The 18293-nt window shown below is 42.2% G+C and overlaps 1 protein-coding gene across 7 annotated transcripts in view; it reads left to right on the top strand.

Annotated features, from left to right (window-relative positions):
- Window positions 1-18293, top strand: part of PDE1C (phosphodiesterase 1C) — a 179218-nt gene that overhangs the window by 16970 nt on the left and 143955 nt on the right. For 5 of the 7 annotated variants that reach the window (XR_008975183.1, XM_057431598.1, XM_057431599.1 and 2 more), the window contains one exon: window positions 1816-1842. The exons of the other annotated variants lie outside the window; for them this stretch is intronic. Coding sequence is in view for 4 of the 5 variants with exons in the window: in XM_057431598.1 (XP_057287581.1) it covers window positions 1816-1842 (27 nt within the window). In the remaining variant the exon portion in view is untranslated. The remainder of the gene's footprint in view (window positions 1-1815; window positions 1843-18293) is intronic. 7 annotated transcript variants of the gene reach the window in all.

Here is an 18293-nt window from a genome sequence, read left to right as displayed (position 1 = left end):
TTAGTGATACTGAATTTACAAACAAGGGTAGCTTTAGTTATATACTCTTCAACTGTAACATGCAAATTCAGTGCTTATAAATGCAGTCACTTGGTACATGTAAACCTTAACTGTAATTGAACTGCAGGTGTGGAAACAATAAACTACAGCAATAAAGAATGTATATATGGATTTAAAAACAACTGTGACCAGGCAAACGCTTTTTTTGCTGGTAGTCATCTGTGATAGTATACAGTTTTCTAATGCAGTAAAAATATTGTTGAGTAAAAAGAGGGGTAACAGATCAGAAAAGTGTCATTATTACTGAAATGCAAAAGGTACCCTAAGGCTTAGCCACCTCTTTAAGATATACAAGGAAATTCGGGTGATGGGGAGTTAATGAATAGTATCTTTGCTCAAATGTGAAGCTTGTCTGAAAGAAAAGCACTGCATAAGATTACATGAAAGTCACTAACCAATATAGGGAAAATAGTTCTGGCAGTGCTGGAATACACCAGCTGAGTCTTTCAAGGGAAAGAATTAACTTGTTAAGAATAATAATAATAGTAATAATAATAATAATAATAATCTTGATACTGCTGTGAACATTCACTCTTTTACTCCTTTGCGTCTATTCAAGCTTAAGTAATTCTTCCCACAGTAAAGTGTAAATGAAATATTTCTAAATCATTTTAAAGTAAATATTTAGAACTTTTATGATTCTGGGTCTGCCTTAGCCACAGTTTTCCATATTCAGTAGTATGAGAGCAGCACTTGATGCTATAAAGCAGCACACGCATTCTAACAGTATTACCTACACATTAAAAAGGTGAGGAATGTCTCTATGGCTGAACAACAGGGTGTTGGTCTTGCACCCTTCATCACAGTTGACACTGAGACTTGTTCCCATTACTGCTTGGGAAGCTTAGAGATCATTAGTGTTATTTTAAAACATAAAAAGCAGAGCTGAGTTCAAATGCAATCAATGCCCTGTTTTGCCAGGCACTGTGTGAAGCTGCTGGAAAAGGCTGTTGTAGGATGAGGAGCTCATAGAGAACATACAGTGCTGATACACCTCTGTATAGCCACGGAGGTAGCCATGCAGAAGGGCTCATGGTTATTGCTTTACTCTTAGCATTGGCAGCTTGTGCCACTGCCTGCTGTAGAAGACAGTCCACTGTGCTAAGCGCATTAAGAGGTTGAGGAGAAGAGGTGCTGTCAGTGTGCTTGTCCACTCTTGCCATTCCTGTTCCTGGGCTCAGGTCAGTTAGGTCCCAGGGTATGTGCAATTAAGTGAACCTCTGTGGTGTGGTATCTGGGATTTGGTGGAGTAAAGGACTTGCTAAGATCTAGGCTTCCTTCTTAGAGCAAGGCTGCTGTGAAACTGCTGGGGCTTTCCACTAAGTGACCACAGCCAAGGTAGAGGGGTGGTACTATGATGCACCCAACCATCATAGGGGGCTCTCCACAGGTAAGGCCACACTTATCGTCTGGATGGAGACATAGAAACTACTTTACTACTAGTACAAGTAAGTTTCTGTCACTTGGGCTTCCTGTTAAGTCATTTAGAGTAGTAACTCATTCTTTCCTAGCTGCAGCAACCCTCTCTTACAAGAAAAGGCAAGATGCACATGCAGGCAGGCAAACACCTTTTTCTATTGAAGTTAGTGGCAACCACCACTGAGGTTAGCAGAAGGGTTCGGCTGCATCACATTTGGGGCATTCTCATGGCAGAAGTGACTTCATGTAATAGCTCTTGATTTCTGATCCTCTCCTTTTCCCCTCCTCACCAGTAGAGTGTTCTTATCTCAGTTGTATTTTGTTCTTTTCCTGCAGGAGAAAATACAAGAAAACATCACAGAGGTAAGAGTAAATCGCAGAGGACTGGAAGCTGTTTGTGAGTCATCTGTCTCTTTTTGTTAGGGGGTTTGAAGGAGGATTTTCCTATTACCAGATTGGTTTTGTTCCCAGGGAAATGCCCTTGTACTGATTGTTGCCCCCTCTGAAGGTCCATCTTACACTGCTCTTCCTTCAGACCCCCTCTGCTGCTAGCATTATTTGTTCCTTCAGATCCCCACTGCCATTAGCAGTATTTTTCCCTGAGTAAGGACAGAAATATTTATCCTTGAAGGTATCAAGCCCTAAGAAACGTCACTCTGTTCCTTCTACAAGTTCTGCTGGTTCTAACTCCTATCGCTTACTCATGCTGTAATAACAAAATGGATTGTGGGCTTGTAGTGTTGCTAATGATCTGTGCCTTTGCAGGAGACTGAAGGAAAACACGGACCCTGTTGATAAACAGGCCCTATTACAGCTACCCGATCGTTATCGTACTGTCTCCTTGCAGGAGAGAGGACCAATGGGGGGCTTTGACAGTTTCATTTCTTTCTTTGGGGCCCTTGTATTTGGTTGCTTCAGAGCCCACACTTTGCAGGACAAAGTTTTTTGGTGCTGAGCTGACTCTTCTTCCCTGCATGGGGAGTATTAATTGGTGACTTAATCTCGTGACGTGCTGAGCATCTTTAGTTCATGTTGACTTTAACTGGATTTGAGACTCCAACAGAGTGCTTCCTAAAGACTAAACCCTGCAGCTCTGCTGAGTATGCCCTTTAATGTTATGTGATGATGGAGAGAGCTGGCAGATAAGCCAGCGTGGTGATGTGATGGGCTAAGACATCACAGCCACCCCTCCTGTTTGCTATCATGCTACGCTGAAGATGATCACTCCACTGCAGCATTGGCTGGATGGGCTGCGTGTGTGCTTGTGTGTCACAGCTGCTAGACACTGAAGTGCAGTGGCTTGAATCATGTTGAGGTATGACAATTTAGTGGGAAATACTGATTTGGAGGTTTCTGTGCTGAGCTGCATGGTGGGCATTGTGCAGTGTGAGCACAAGAACAGGGAGAAGGTAAATATGCTCCCAATTGTTTTCCTGAATGTGGGGCTGACACTAGTCCTGTTTGCAGCTTTACTTTTCTCCCTGTTTCCCTTTCTGCTGCCATGATTGCTAATTAATTATGAACATGTATCTGAGCAGAGGTCTTGAGCTGCTGTGAGAGGATTTGTTCTGGGGTTAAGATAATTTCCAGGAGCAGTGATTGCGCTTTGTGTGTATCCCCTCAGCACTGTTTGCAATGTCCTCGGTAGTGTGTCTTATTTTTGGGTGTGTTTTCTATGTACATAACCATGGCATCAAAGAAGTTTGTGTTCAGCATCTCTACAGGAGACTTTCTGTAAGCCTTGGAAGAGAGATGAAGTATGTTTAAAGCTCCTACAAGCTCAGTACACAGTTCTATTAATGACATACAGAGAATTGAGTATGCCAGACTGTTTAAACATACCATTACAGGGTTATGTTTTTTGCCTTGCTAACCTTGCTTTGTTCTTGATAACCTTGCTCAGCGGGCACCTGCTGCTGGCTGGAGTGCTGTGCAGCTCAGCAGGGTAGCTGCTGTGGTTGGGAATCGTAATTTCCCAGCACCTAGGGCAAATTAGCTGAGTAGTGCGCTTCTGACTTGAATTTACCACCTGCTGTGTCATTAAGGTATGGTACTAAAACGGAAATTGCACATGCTGCCATCCGATGCTGAAGTGTAACATCCGGGAAAAGGAAGCAGTAGGATGGTTGTTCATTTAAAGGTTGGTTTTAAGTAGCATCTCTGTTGAGTTGGTAGTTCCAGCAATGAACATAAGCTGATGACTTGTCTCAGGTCTTCACTTTCTTTTCCCATATTCATTTGCTGTGGACTTTTCTTTCCTTCATTATGTTTTTTTAAAACGATTTTGGTGGTTCTGATGTCGCTAGGCTCTGGAGGGTGGCTGACAGCTGAACTGGAGCATTCTTAATGGAACTATAGAACGGTTTGGGTTGGAAAGGACCTCAAAGCTCATCTAGTTCCAACCCCCTGCCATTGGCAGGGACACCTTCCACTAGAGCAGGTTGCTCCAAGCCCCGTCCAACCTGGCCTTGAACGCTGCCAGGGATGGGGCAGCCACAGCTTCTCTGGGCACCCTGTGCCAGGGCCTCAGCACCCTCACAGGGAAGAACTTCTGCCTAAGAGCTCATCTCAATCTCCCCTCTGGCAGGTTAAAGCCATTCCCCTTGTCCTGTCCCTACAGGCCCTTGTCCAAAGCTCCTCTCCAAGTTTCTTGTAGCCCCTTTAGGCACTGGAGCTGCTCTAAGGTCTCCCCTTAAAGAGCCTTTTTTTCTCCAGACTGAACCAGCCCAGCTCTCTCAGCCTGGCTCCAGAGCAAAGCTGCTCCAGCTGTTGGGGCATCTTTGTCTTCCACTTGCTTTTGCATCTTCTTCCTTTTGTTTCTCTTTGGGGAGTGTTACCACATAGGAATGCTGAGGTGATAGTAAGCAGCACTTAGCTATGAAGAAGGAGACACTGCTGTCCTCTGTACTTTGCAGTGTAAAGAAACAGGTTCCCCTGTGTGCAGACCTGTTGGGAAGGAAGATGAGGTACGTGCAAGAAAATGTGGGGTGATAGAGTCAGAGCAAAATTTGAGTCATTCTAAAATTGCAAATAGAAGTGATAGACGCTGACTTTTGCCTTGATCATCCTGTTAACTGAGTTGACTTAAATGCTTTTGTAACAATAATATATTGATATGATTTTTCTCATAAACTTGGAAGTTTCACAGCTGTCTAGACAACCTTAATTTCATTAGACCCAACCCAGTAATTGCATCTGAACCGCTGAACTGTGATGTAGATTAATCACAGCAATACCAGAGAAGCAGGATATTTAATCAGAAGTCGGGTCATCTATCATTCTCCCATCTAGTTCCCTTTGGGTAAGTGAGTAGTAGGTATAAGCTTATTAAATAGTGACTGGAGGGGTAGTCAGCAAGGGGGAGAACTAGACAGGAAGCCAAAGCTCTCTTGAACTGTCAGGTCCTGGGTTGGGTTTGCTTTTTCTGGAGCACCTGAGACCTCGGTCATGTTTGATTTGTCTGCCGAGAGTCCCAGTTATCCTGAAGGCAGCCAGCTGTTGGCTGCCCGTGGTTTCCTTCAGCTCCCTGGGATATTGAAAGGGAAATGAGCTTTTCAAGTAGCTCATGGCAATCCTCTCCTAGATTAGATTTGTGCTTGGGTGACATTCATATAGTGCAGGTAGTTCTGCACTTCTAAGGACTCAATGAAGGCCTGTTTATCTTCTCAAAATCTGTCAGATATATAATCTGTGTTAGTTTACACGGCTATGAACCATAGCCTTGCATTTTTACTCTACCAGTAACAGAATTGCATGTGTTGCTGATTTGGTTTAGCTATTTGTTGGTTGATTGTATTGTTTAATTTTCTACTAAGGTGCGAATTCTTTTACAGTGAGCTCATTTTATATAAAAGTCAAGTAAAAAGAGTCCTGATATTTTATCCATCCATCATGGATGGGTGGACGTTTTTCCCTGAGTACCTGCTACTGCTTTCCTGAAGGACAAAGTAGAAAAGGAAATATAACCGATGTGCCCTTGGAATATGGCTGTGACCCTAAAGGAAGCATCCTAAAGGGCCCTGCAAAATACTTATGTCATTTCTTTAAAAAGGATTGTACTCAAATTAAAAAAGGTTGATATACAAATCACATGGCTGGAACATCAAGCCTTCCCTCATCTTCATAAGGTTTTGTTGTTTCTCCTTCTGATGATCAGGCAGGAATGTCATGAGCAGAGATCTTCTTTTCCATCCCTCTCCCATGCTTTCCTGTACTTTCTCGTCTATATCTGTGCTTCTTAATTCCAGTTGCTCCAGCATTTAGTTAACATACTCTTGGAGGAAAATGTGAACGTGAACATGTTCTTCCATTAAGAAATGAATAAAAGGATTATGTATTTATGCTCATGTATAGTACAAGAGGTGAAACCATAAGTGCACAGTGTTGCATGCAAAATAAGTGGGAAAATGGGTTTCCCCCCCCCCCCCTCCCCCAGCTTTAGTTGATAGTCATCCTCAGTGTTACTCATGTTTATACCTCTTTATATTACAATAATCGACTGCATCTTTTGCATTATTTCAAAATACAGGCAAGTGTATCACTTCAAAAGTCTCATTCTAGGTAATCTTTAAGTTAGGCATTTACTCAGGACCAGATCCTGTGAGGAAAACTGTGCTGGGATTATTCTTGTCCTTTAGTGCTATTAGGATACACTAAAGAGATCATCACTGGAATGAAGCATCAGTGCTCTCTCAAAGCTGATTCTCTGTGTAAAGGCATTAGATACAGTGGAAGTTATCTCTCCCAGTGATAGAGTAACACAGATTGAAGGGGACCTCTGGAGGTCAAGTCATCTCTTCCAGCTCTTGGTGCTTGAGGACATCACTGTGGCCCTGATTGACTCTTGGCATTCCTGAACTTACTTCATTTGACAATATGCTTAGACCTTAGTTCTGATACCATTTTATTTCCACAGCTTATCTATTGACCTTGCAAGGTTATCTTAATTACAAATGATAAAAATACCCCTAATTCCTTAAGCTGTGCAAGTAATTATAATATTGCTTAGCTCAAGGTTTTATATAGATATATACATACATATAGTATCAGTGATGTGCACACACAATGCGGGACTTCATGTGTCCAAATTCTTTGTAAATTCTTTTGGGTGCTGAGACTTCCCTGGCTCCCTGTTACTTCAGTAGGACTTCTTGAAACTCTCCGTTTCAGGGAAACTGGTGTTAAATTTTCAATTCAAGGCTGCTGGTCATTATGCAAAAAGAGATATGACTTATTTCTATAATATTACAAGTGAAGCTGGTTCTGTTAAATTTAATAAACACTTAATTTCAGTAGAAAGGTATTAATTTTGTTGAGTGCTCTATATTCATTGCACTGCAGAGTCATAGGTGCTTTGGGAAAAAATTGAACGTGGTCATGTAAGTAAAGCTTATAATTAATCTGCATGTGAAGGGGGCGAATCAAAATGACACTGGTAACCTTAATTTGGTATTTCCTGGCTTTCTGGGTGCAACTTGAGTGATCTTCTAATGCAGGTTAAGTGCAGTCAGATACTGGCAGCATTACACAGCTCTGCAAAGGGGGCTGTAGGTCAAGTGAACAAATTTGAGTGGAGTTTGTGCTTTAACTCATGGAGGGAGTTTATATTACTTGGCTGTGTGTAGGGAACCTTCATGCTGAGAGGAGAGGAGGTAGCCTACCTCTAGAAGATCCCAGCTTTTGTTCTCCTGACACTTTCTGTAAGTGGAAAAAACACTGAAACACTGAAAGTAATGTAAGCTTTTACATATCCTCCTGCTTTCCGTCCTTCTCCTTTCCTCTGTTTTAGACAGCTGGAAGATGCAATGAGATTGGGCTCCAGACAGATACACACAATTTTGTATTGTTTTTTCCCTGCTTTGAAATCTTTCTTAGTTTTTCTACTCTAACCGGAGGCAACCATTCCTTAAGGTGATGGCTCTGGAAGAGGAGGCTATGAATTTTGAATCCCTGTCATGAGTAATGGGACTTCTTTATCCAGAGCAGGAGCAACTACAAAATAATTATGAAGCATGATTAAATAGTGACCAAATCTTTCTTATATATTCCATTATTATGTATTTTATAGATATATATGATATCAAATCTTTCAGTATATTCCTGTTATTTTACTAAAATTAATTTTTCCATATCTTATATAATGCTGAATAATTATCTGTAAATACAAGTCTTTAATTATTAATGACTAATATTGACTATATTGAGCATAATTTTGCAGCTGATTTACAATATCTAAAATATTACTGGTTGTGCAAAATTTGTTGTAACAATAACACATCTTGCTTAATAAGGAATGGACTCTGCCAGATTTGGAAATGAAACAAGAAGCTTCTGCTACTCATACTGTGATGGCAAGTGTTCTTATCTATTAAAAGAAAGTTATGTTCAAGTTTTTCCTAAAACTGTTAATGTTTAGGTGAAATTCAGCCATAAACTTCAGTATCTTTTCAGCAGAACTGGTAACACACTCCTTCTTTTGATTTGGTCCTCTCTCTACACGACACTGGTGTTCAAAGTGGAATTGTGGTGTCTTCTAGATTCAGATTTTCTGGATAGTGTTTGTGTCTATTTGTTGCAAGATATTTGTAGTCCCTCGATTTGCAGGCTTTGTTCCCTTTTTGCTAGGATAGGATCAGTGTAAGATGAAAATGATGTTGAAAAGTCATAGTCTTTAATGATGATAAACTGCTATCAAATGTTTGGTATCAGATGTTCAAACCAAAATGACTTTGCACAGTGCAGATGTTTTCTATTTTAAATTTCTAGGTGCCTGGTTCAAGTCTTGGGGAGAGGCAGAGCAGAAGCAGTCTTGTGCCTTCTGCTACTTTTCTAGGCTTTGTTATGCAAAGTTGTCTGCAAGAGACCTGCTGGAAAACAGGTTTGCACTGACTGTACACCTGGGTGATTAACATTCCTAAAATAGGTGATATAGATTAGATACACTAGGGCCTTATGATAGTTTGGCACTTCTGTTTGCACCGATTGGAAGCAAGCAAAATAATGCATATATGAATCTGGAAAGCTGCATGGGGAAGAATAAATCCAGTCTCCAGACACCTTCCCATTGGGTTACTTAAGCTTCTTTCAGGGGTGTCCAATCTTCTCAGTGACTTATTTTTAGCTAAATTGAAGTGATTTGCTTTTTTGCTTATAATTCTGCTTGTGGGTGCACAGGTACCAACCAGTAAGTGTTCATTTCCATTTGAGTTAACCTGAGATCCTTTACTGAAGCATGTTTAGAGAATTAGATTAGGATTTGGTGAGGGGATGTAGCAGGGAGTTCTTCTCCCCTGATGTACACATAATTTGTATATGAAGGATAATAAAAATTAATGAAGAATTTAGTTAAGCCCTATATTATTGCCTATGAGACATGTTCTTCCTGTAAAATATTATTGATTTTTTGGTTTTGTTTCACCCTTGAGAAGCAAATTACTTGGGTCTGATGCATGCAACACAGTGAAACTTCCTTAGTGACAATCACATTAACTTTGATGGTCATGTTGGTAACATAAGAGCAACTCACGCAGTCTTCTATAGATAATCAAACTGTTCATTTTCCAAGTCTGCATGAAAATGATTTATGCTGCTAGTAAGGGGCCTTCTTTTGTTGGAGCTCTATAGAACTTCTTTTTTTTTGTCCTTTTCTTCTTATTTGTGCTGCAGTTTCTTGATAATCTCTCAATGTTCATGGAAGAACTGCATGAGTATCTGGGAAAAAATCATGTTCTATTTCTTGAAAATAACTGCTAGCACAAATGCTAAGACATCTGTCTCCAGTCCTGCTTTCCCCAGCTGCCATTTCCTGTTCCTCTGTTCATTTCATCCCTCTTTCCTAGCTGTATGTGATTTTTGTCTAATCTACAACATAAGGATTTAGTCTTGAGACTCTGTATCGCACTGGTCTTCCACTAGCACACACTACACTCAAAATCACAGAATCTTATCTGTTTCCTCCTTATCTGTTTTCTGAATCTTATTCCTCCAAGGGAAACCTCAAGAAACAAGTGGGAAACTCAGATTTGGGATCCCACTGCCACTTGCTGCTCTTAGGCTGTACCACTCTACTCTTCAGTTGCATATCTGGTCGAAGCAGTAAGGGTTGAGGGCTGCCTTGGTTGCAGCGACCACGAGATGGTGGAGTTCAGGATCTTGTGTGGCAGGACTAGTAGAATAGCAAGTAGAATTGCAACCCTGGACTTTAGCAGGGCAAACTTTGGCCTTTTCAAGCAATTGCTAGGGGAAATCCCATGGGCAGGGCTGCTTGAAGGTAAAGGGGCCCAAGATAGTTGGTTGACATTCAAGGACTGCTTTTTCCGTGCTCAAGATCGGAGCATCCCGACACGTAGGAAGTCAAGGAAGAGGGCCAAGAGACCTGCGTGGCTAAATAGGGAATTGCTGGGTATGCTCAAGTGGAAGAGGAGAGTTTACAGGTCATGGAAGGAGGGGCTGGCCACTTGGGAGGAATATAAGGCTGCTGCTAGAAGATGTAGGAAGGCAGCTAGGAGGACTAAGGCATCCTTAGAATTAAACCTGGCAAGAAGGGTCAAGGACAGCAAAAAGAGCTTTTTTAAATACATGGCAGACAAAACTAACACCAGAGGCAATGTAGGCCCACTGATGAACGGGATGGGTGCCCTGGTGACAGAAGATAAAGAGATGGCAGAGTTACTGAATGCCTTCTTTGTCTCTGTCTACTCTGCTGCGGGCAGTCCTGAAGAGCCCTGTACCCCTGAGACCTTAGATGAAGTCAGGTCGACGGAGCGGTTTGCCTTAGTCGATGAGGAATGGGTTAGAGACCAGTTGAGCAATCTGGACATCCATAAATCCATGGGTCCAGATGGGATGCACCCGCGGGTGCTGAGGGAACTGGCGGAAGTCATTGCTAGACCACTCTCCATCATCTTTACCAAGTCTTGGGAAACGGGAGAGGTGCCTGAGGACTGGAGGAAAGCAAATGTCACTCCAGTCTTCAAAAAGGGCAAGAAGGAGGACCCGGGTAACTACAGACCGGTCAGCCTCACCTCCATCCCTGGGAAAGTGATGGAACACCTTATCCTTGGTACCATCTTAAGGCATATCAAGGATAAGAAGGTTATGAGGGGCAGTCAACATGGCTTCACCAGGGGGAAATCATGTTTGACCAATCTCTTAGCCTTTTATGAGGAAATAACACAGTGGATGGATGATGGCAGAGCGGTGGATGTGGTCTACCTTGACCTCAGCAAAGCATTTGACACAGTCTCCCACAGCATCCTCACGGCTAAAATGAGGAAGTGTGGACTGGATGATCAGGTAGTGAGGTGGACTGCGAACTGGCTGAAGGAGAGAAGCCAGAGAGTTGTAGTCTATGGGGCTGAGTCTAGTTGGAGGCCTGTGACTAGTGGAGTGCCTCAAGGGTCAGTACTGGGACCGGTATTATTTAATATATTCATCAATGATTTAGATGAGGGAATTGAGTGTACTATCAGCAAGTTTGCTGATGACACTAAGCTGGGAGGAGTGGCTGATACGCCAGAAGGCTGTGCTGCCATCCAGCGAGACCTGGATAGGCTGGAGAGTTGGGCAGGGAGTAACTTGATGAAATATAACAAGGGAAAGTGTAGAGTCCTGCATCTGGGCAGGAACAACCCCAGGTTCCAGTATAGGTTGGGGAACGACCTATTAGAAAGCAGTGTAGGGGAGAGGGACCTGGGGGTCCTAGTGGACAACAGGATGACCATGAGCCAACACTGTGCCCTTGTGGCTAAGAAGGCCAATGGCATCCTGGGGTGTATTAGAAGGGCGGTGGTTAGTAGGTCGAGAGAGGTCCTCCTTCCCCTCTACTCTGCCCTGGTGAGACCTCATCTGGAGTATTGTGTCCAGTTCTGGGCCCTTCAGTTCAAGAAGGACAGGGAGCTGCTGGAGAGAGTCCAGCGCAGGGCAACAAAGATGATTAAGGGAGTGGAACATCTCCCTTATGAGGAAAGACTGAGGGAGCTGGGTCTCTATAGTTTGGAGAAGAGGAGACTGAGGGGTGACCTTATCAGTGTCTATAAATATATAAAGGGGGAGTGTCACGAGGACGGAGCCAGGCTCTACTCGGTGGCAAACAATGATAGGACAAGGGGTAATGGGTACAAACTGGAACACAAGAGGTTCCACTTAAACTTGAGAAGAAACTTCTTCTCAGTGAGGGTGACGGAACACTGGAACAGGCTGCCCAGGGAGGTTGTGGAGTCTCCTTCCCTGGAGACATTCAAAACCCGCCTGGACGCATTCCTGTGTAACATTATCTAGGTGTTCCTGCTCTGGCAGGGGGATTGGACTAGATGATCTTTCGAGGTCCCTTCCAATCTCTAACATACTGTGATACTGTGATACTGTGATATCCAAAAGTTCCTGGGGAATAAAACATCATGAGAAGGAAGAAAGCAAAATAATCTAAATGGATTGTTCTTCTTTAACTGAATAATGCTAAATTGCATCTGGTCAAACCAATAATCCCAACAGCTGCTAATGACTTGACCCCTTGGAGCCAGCACTTCAAGTAGTGGATAGGTATTCCATTGATTTTTCCCATCAGGCATTTATAATGTATGAGCTGGAACAACTTCCAGGCAATTTTCAGCAAGCTGGGTAATTACAAAAACCTGGTCATTTGAATTACCCTAAGATGCAGCATTTCCATGACTAATTCAGAACTCCTATGTCTTAGCTGCGACTCAAATTCAATTTGAATTGATAATGAGTTGTTTTAAGCCCTCTCTTTGATTTGGTGGTCAGACCAAAGGGCAACATTTGAGGAGGGTGTGAGGAGGAGAGAGGGAGAAAGACAAAAATGGTTAGTGACTGCCATGATTTTGGCAGTTAATGTGGGAATGAGCTTTTATTTGAGGACCTCATCTGGGGGAGAGCGATATAAGTGAAGTCCTGTATAAGTTTCTAGCCTTCAGAATCTCTCCCTTCCTAAATGTGTGTCTCCCTTGCAAATGATGAAGAGGGAATCCTGAGGCATTTTCTTAAACATCTATCAAATGCAACAGATGAGGCATCCTTGCTGAGATAATGTGCCCCAGAGAGAGTCAGCTATCTACTGGCAGTGTGACTTGTTCTCGAGAGAGATTTCTCACTTTCAGTGTGGATTACACCAGAGCCACTGGCAAGTCTTACTGATGCTAGAAACCCTTTTTCTTCATTGCCACATCTCTGATTTCTGCTGATTAAGCTCTGTGTTTCCTTTAGCACATCCTCAGCAGACTCTCCAAGTATTGTGACTAGTTCTCTCTCACCCCCAACAAATGTATTTTGTTTGCGGTGTTGTCCTGCCTATTTTGGGATGGCATTTAACTTTTAATTCAGTGGCAGGTGAAGAAGTCCTCCAGATCTTTATGCCATATCTACATGGATGCTGCTCTCTCTCTGGGCCAAGGGATTCATCACACATTAAGGTGAAAATATCCGCAAGAGTCTGTTGTGAAAACCTTGGCAGATCTTTGCTAAGGGCCATGCCATCTCCCCAGGCACGGTGCGGCAGGGCTAGTAATGTATTTTGGCAGGCAGGTTTCCGAGTGTTAACATCAAAAATGGAAATTAAGCCTTAAGTAGAAGGAAAGGACTTGGGCTTCCTTTGTGCATGCATTAGTTTAAAAAGGAACCACACATTAATACCCTTTATACACGTTTCAATGAGCACCACCACAGAGAAGATTAAGAAGCAATTTACTCTAGTTTTTTGGCTGGTGCATCTCCTTCCCTCAATCCCGTGAATCTCCTTCCCTCAATCTCATCCATCTACTGATGCACTGGAAGAGATGCAGATGCTGTTACAGAATCTCATGTGTATTTTTCCAAGGTTTGAGTTAAAGTTATGCCCCAGTGGATGATGATGTTAAACTGTCATCATGCAGCAGAACAATTGTTCTCCTGCTAGGGAGCAGGTTCATGTAGAAACATCCAGTTGTTACCTACTTACCTGCAAATACTGTGCTTCACAAGGGCTTTGTAAAGTATCTGAGGTGTTTATATTGTGGGTTTGTTTGACTGTGTTCAGAGATACTAACATGCCTGATTGTGTGGATGTATGAGTGGGTAGGTTAGATGAACCTAAAATAGGTAGGTTAGATGAATCCAGCTTAGTAGTAAGATCTATCCCAAGCTCTCAGGATTAAAGACTGGCAAGGTCATTTCCAAAGATGTGTGGTGTTTTTTTTTGTGTTGTGTCACTTTCAGTTATTTTCTCCCATGGATTTTGAGAACATTTATAGTAGAGAAGTGCTTTGGTTTCTCCCAAGATGCAGGCACAAGACTTTGGATATCTGGGCCTCCAGTGCCTGGTCAGAAAACCTATTTTTAAGCTTGTGCTTTTTTCAGTATAGCTGCTTTTTCCTAATCTTCCTTCTGATTCATAGAGTACTTAAACCCACATTCTCCTCACCTAGCTACAGCCATACCTTCCGAGAGAAGAAATACTGATTGTCTGAACGTAATAGAAGTGCTATAGTTAAATCATGAGTTCTTTCTGAGGTTATTACTCTCTGCATATACAAGTATCTTATTTCTGTGCTCCTGCACAACACATTCAGATTTAGTGGTGCATGTAATTAAGGTTCATAACTTTAGAATGTTTCTTGATTAGTATTTACATAAAACATGTTTTCAGCTTATCTTTAATTATTGTCTCGATTAGGACCTGCTATTTTTAAAAAGGGGGGGGGGAAGTATTTCTGTTCTCTTAAGTTTATTGTCAGAAACAATGCTTCATGAAGTGCAGCAAGTGCTCTCTGGACTTGCTTATCGGCAACATACAGTTATTCTAGGCTTATAGAGCATTGTCTCCTTGGGTTCCTTTTCAAGGTCTGGGGCCTTAATAGTAATGAGTGGATAGGATGGAAGTGGTTCTTTGTTGGGTTGTTAGCTCTGTACATGGAATCTATTTATCTGATTTCTTTGTCTGCTAAAAGGTGATTTAAATTCTAGGGTTTTTTACTTCTGTTCCTATCAAAATGGATCCTGCTATAACTGAGTTCCACATGAGCTGGTAATTTCTCTATTAGAATTTTTTTCCCAGCTACCTAATAACATATCAACAAATTCCAGCAGTACTTAGTGATGACTGGCTAAGAACTTCTTTGCCAGTTTTATCTCATGGTCAAGTAGTATAATCAAGACAAATACCCACTGTGAGAGCTGGTGGGATCCACCTCCTGGAACAGTAATGGTCCTGTGGTTTTGTGAAGTAAATTATTGGCATTGGAACATCTGGTTAAGCCCTTCCAAATGAAACAGCATGTTGATCCTCATGAGAATGCTCAAGGGGTGAGCAGGCAGTGAGACTAAGCTATAGTCCAACTGCTGCTGAGCTGAACTCATGTAGGCCATGATTAAAAGCATAGTGAGGAGATAGACATTTGGATTATGAATGCTTACTGTGTTGTGTATGGATAAATAAGTGAGTTTGATCTCTAGCAGCTTATCCAACACCTTTTGCCAGTAGATTTGCTTAGAAGAGAAAACTAAGACTGCTGTAAAAATATGTTGCTCATGCTCTGAAAAGCATTCTGCTGGTTGCTGCTTTTTCTCTAGACTGGCTAAGCTATAGGAATGGTTGTATTGCAACAAGCTGCCTAGGGCAGTGATGGAATCGCCGTCCCTGGAAGGGTTCACACACCGCGTAGACGAGGCCCTCAGTGACATGGATTAGTGGTGGCCTTGGCAGTGCTGGGGAATGGTTGGACTGGATGATCTTAAAGGTCTTTCCCAATGCAACTGGGTCTGTGATTCTGCTTCAGCTTTATTACAGATTGCGATTGTGATTTCTTTAATTTATTTTTCTTCTTCCTCTGGCAGTACTCTGAATGTTTTCAGATTGTGATGACAAATGCTCCTTCTGGGGAGTTTCTGCACTAATAAACAATGGTGACAACAACTTGCTCTATTTCATGTTATAGCTTCAAATTTAATGACTCATGAGGCCCAGAGAGCTTGAACACCGATCTGTTTATTGACGCAGCTTAAAGACACCAAGGACTGAAGTGACAGTAGGTATCATCAATCAGCAGCCTTGTTGCTTTCTCAAGCAATGCTGCTTTTGATGGCTGTTTTAGAGAAAACTGTAAAAGCTGGACCAGATTAGTTCAACTTCAGTCCAGAGGTGAGAGCTTTATCCCCAGAGCCTGATGGACTGTCCTCAGCACAGACAGAAGTTGCCCTGGAGGAGGACAGTGCTGCAAACCATTCAGTATCAGGGTTCACATTATCACAGCTACCTTGCATTGTGCATCTGGAAGCAGTGAATATCAGGGTGGAGATACAAAGGTATGTGGAATAGATGCATCTGTCCTGTTTTTAAAGCGAGATGTGAATTAGCTGGACAGCAGAGCATTAGTGTGAAGAAAATACCTGAAGTAGCTGAAGGTTTTGACTCTTTTGGGGCCAGAATCTCTTGGGACTTTCTGAATGACTATTCCCAATGTGTATGGTTTAGTTCAGTTTCATTTCACCCCTGTTCTTATCTGAACATTCTGAACACTTGGAGTGCAGCATCCCAGTTATTTTGTCTGTGGGCCCCTATGGGCAGGCTGATGCTTTGCTTTTTGTATCCTTGAGAAACAGTGAGAGACCAGTGGTGATCAACATCAGCTCTCAACTTTTTATCTCTAGAAAGCAATGTTCAGCCTTTACTTATCAGCATAGCCTTGGCACTGTGCTCTCATCTGAATTCAGAACTGAAATATCTTAGAAGGAAAATATCATTAACGCTGGATTTGCCTTGTCTAGTAACCTTCCCTTGGGAGTTTAAAGAATAGATGTAAAGATATTTCTGAATTGCATCTTTATTATCCTTTAACACTTCAATTAAAAGAATAATAGAATCATGGAATCACAGAATGGTTTGGGTTGGAAGAGACCTTAAAACTCATACAGTTCCACCCCCTGCCATGGGCAAGGACACCTTCCACTAGAGCAGGTTGCTCCAAGCTGTTCATCCTGGCCTTGAACACTGTGAGGGATGGGGCAGTCGCAATACTAACACATTCACAAGGTTGTGTGGTGAGGACGTGGCTTCTGTCTCAGGTGGTTTGGGTCCAGTTCAGGACAGTTAAAAGAATGACAGAAGGTGGCACGGAACCTCACAGATGTAGGGAGTTTGTCACATCACCGGCAAAAGCACTTTCCTCTGCCATGTGCAGCTGGAAAGTTGTGACTTGCTCTCATTTATTCAGTGGTGGAAACATGGATGGCTCTGAGAAGCCTTGCATGCTGTCTGCAGATCTGCACAAAGAGATGCTGTGGCTGTAAAAGGTGCTGGTGGAAGAAAAGGTGAAAAGTGACTTCAGCCTCTTCATCTGAAAGGAGGTATTAGGAGCTGATAGAGAAGCAGAAGCAGGAATAACATAAGCTAAACCGTATTTAACCTCTAGCATAACACTTCAGTAGGGACATCTGGATTGCCATGTGTTGAGAGTGCATGAGGGACTTGCTTGGTGAATGAACTGGTAGAGTTCTACATGCTGAATAAAATAGGGAAAAGGGGATAAAAAAGATGACTGGCATTTTCAGATGCAGACTTTGTGATGTCTGCATATATGTAACTGCCCATTCTTAATTGGGAAACCTGTTTTGTTATAGTAAGAGCAGACAGCATTCACCTGCCTACTCTTCCAGCTGTTTGTTGAAAGGCTGTAATTAGGAAAACATATTTCTTCTAAGCATCATATCCATGCAGATTCAGCAAAAGCTTTCAATCTGAGTGAGGAATATGCTACCTAGACACCAGGTTTTATGAGCATATGATGGATTTGTCTCTGTGGAGGGATTCAGCTCAAGGAATAGGCACAGAACATTAATGAAAGCATGAACTCAACTGGAAACATAAAAATGTAACATTTTTGCTTTGAACTAAAATTATTAATATTTAGAAATGACATACATTTTCAGTGGATCAATAAATGACATCCGTATTTTTGTCAGGAATACACAGAGGAGTCTTTCAATTGCTGCTAGATTTGTATCAAGGGAAAGCGAAAGGACCCCGAGTGAAGTTAGTTTAACTGGACTGTTAGGCATTACTCTTCCATGAGAAAGATGTCCAACAAACATTTTGAATGAGACTTTTGAACAGCCATAACTATGTCGTACAGCTTTTAATAAATCTGTGTTTCTGTTCAGCAGCGCTTTCCCCATCCTCCTTCTCGAATGAATATAGGTTAGTAGTGTTCTCCTGAAATTGAGTTGGAGCTCAGCCCCCTCAAAAGTAGAAAGCTTGTTCCTGGATCAGAAAACTAGGTATCATGGTTATTAGGCGTTAGCTGTCTTTCAGAGCTGAAGAAGGATTTGTATGTCTGGAAGCATGTCTTTCCAGTCTATCAGTTAAACTCCCACACATTTAATCTCAAACTGAGGACTTAAGTGCTAACGCACACATATCCTGTGCTGCTTCACAAAACCATGTGGCCCCTGGCTTCAAAAGAGCATGGGTCTTCTTTATGTCTTGTGTGCCAAGCCACTGCAGATGCTTTGGATGCTGAGGGCTCTTCAAATAGGTTTGTTTAGGTGACTATCATTCTTATCACTGTCAAGTCAGGCAGAAATACAGTCGCAAGCTGTTTTTTGCTGAACAGCTAAATAACTTCTAGATGTTATAGAGACATCTTAGGTCAGTATCAGGACAAAGATATTATTTACATGTTTCTCCTGTTACTCTAGTATCAAAATCATGCATAATATTGGAAAAGCAATAGGAAATGTGACCTGTGTGTATGTACTTGTAGCCAAAGAAGGAAAGGGGGGAATGAGTGAGCAGTACTGGGAAAGCAAAGGGTGGATTATAGAGC

This window comes from Pezoporus wallicus, unplaced genomic scaffold, assembly GCF_028554395.1.
Source record: "Pezoporus wallicus isolate ANWC-B61680 ecotype Strahan unplaced genomic scaffold, APGP_CSIRO_Pwel_v1 scaffold_11491, whole genome shotgun sequence".
In the NCBI taxonomy this organism is placed as follows: domain Eukaryota; kingdom Metazoa; phylum Chordata; class Aves; order Psittaciformes; family Psittacidae; genus Pezoporus; species Pezoporus wallicus.
This window is presented reverse-complemented; position numbering and strand designations above follow the sequence as displayed.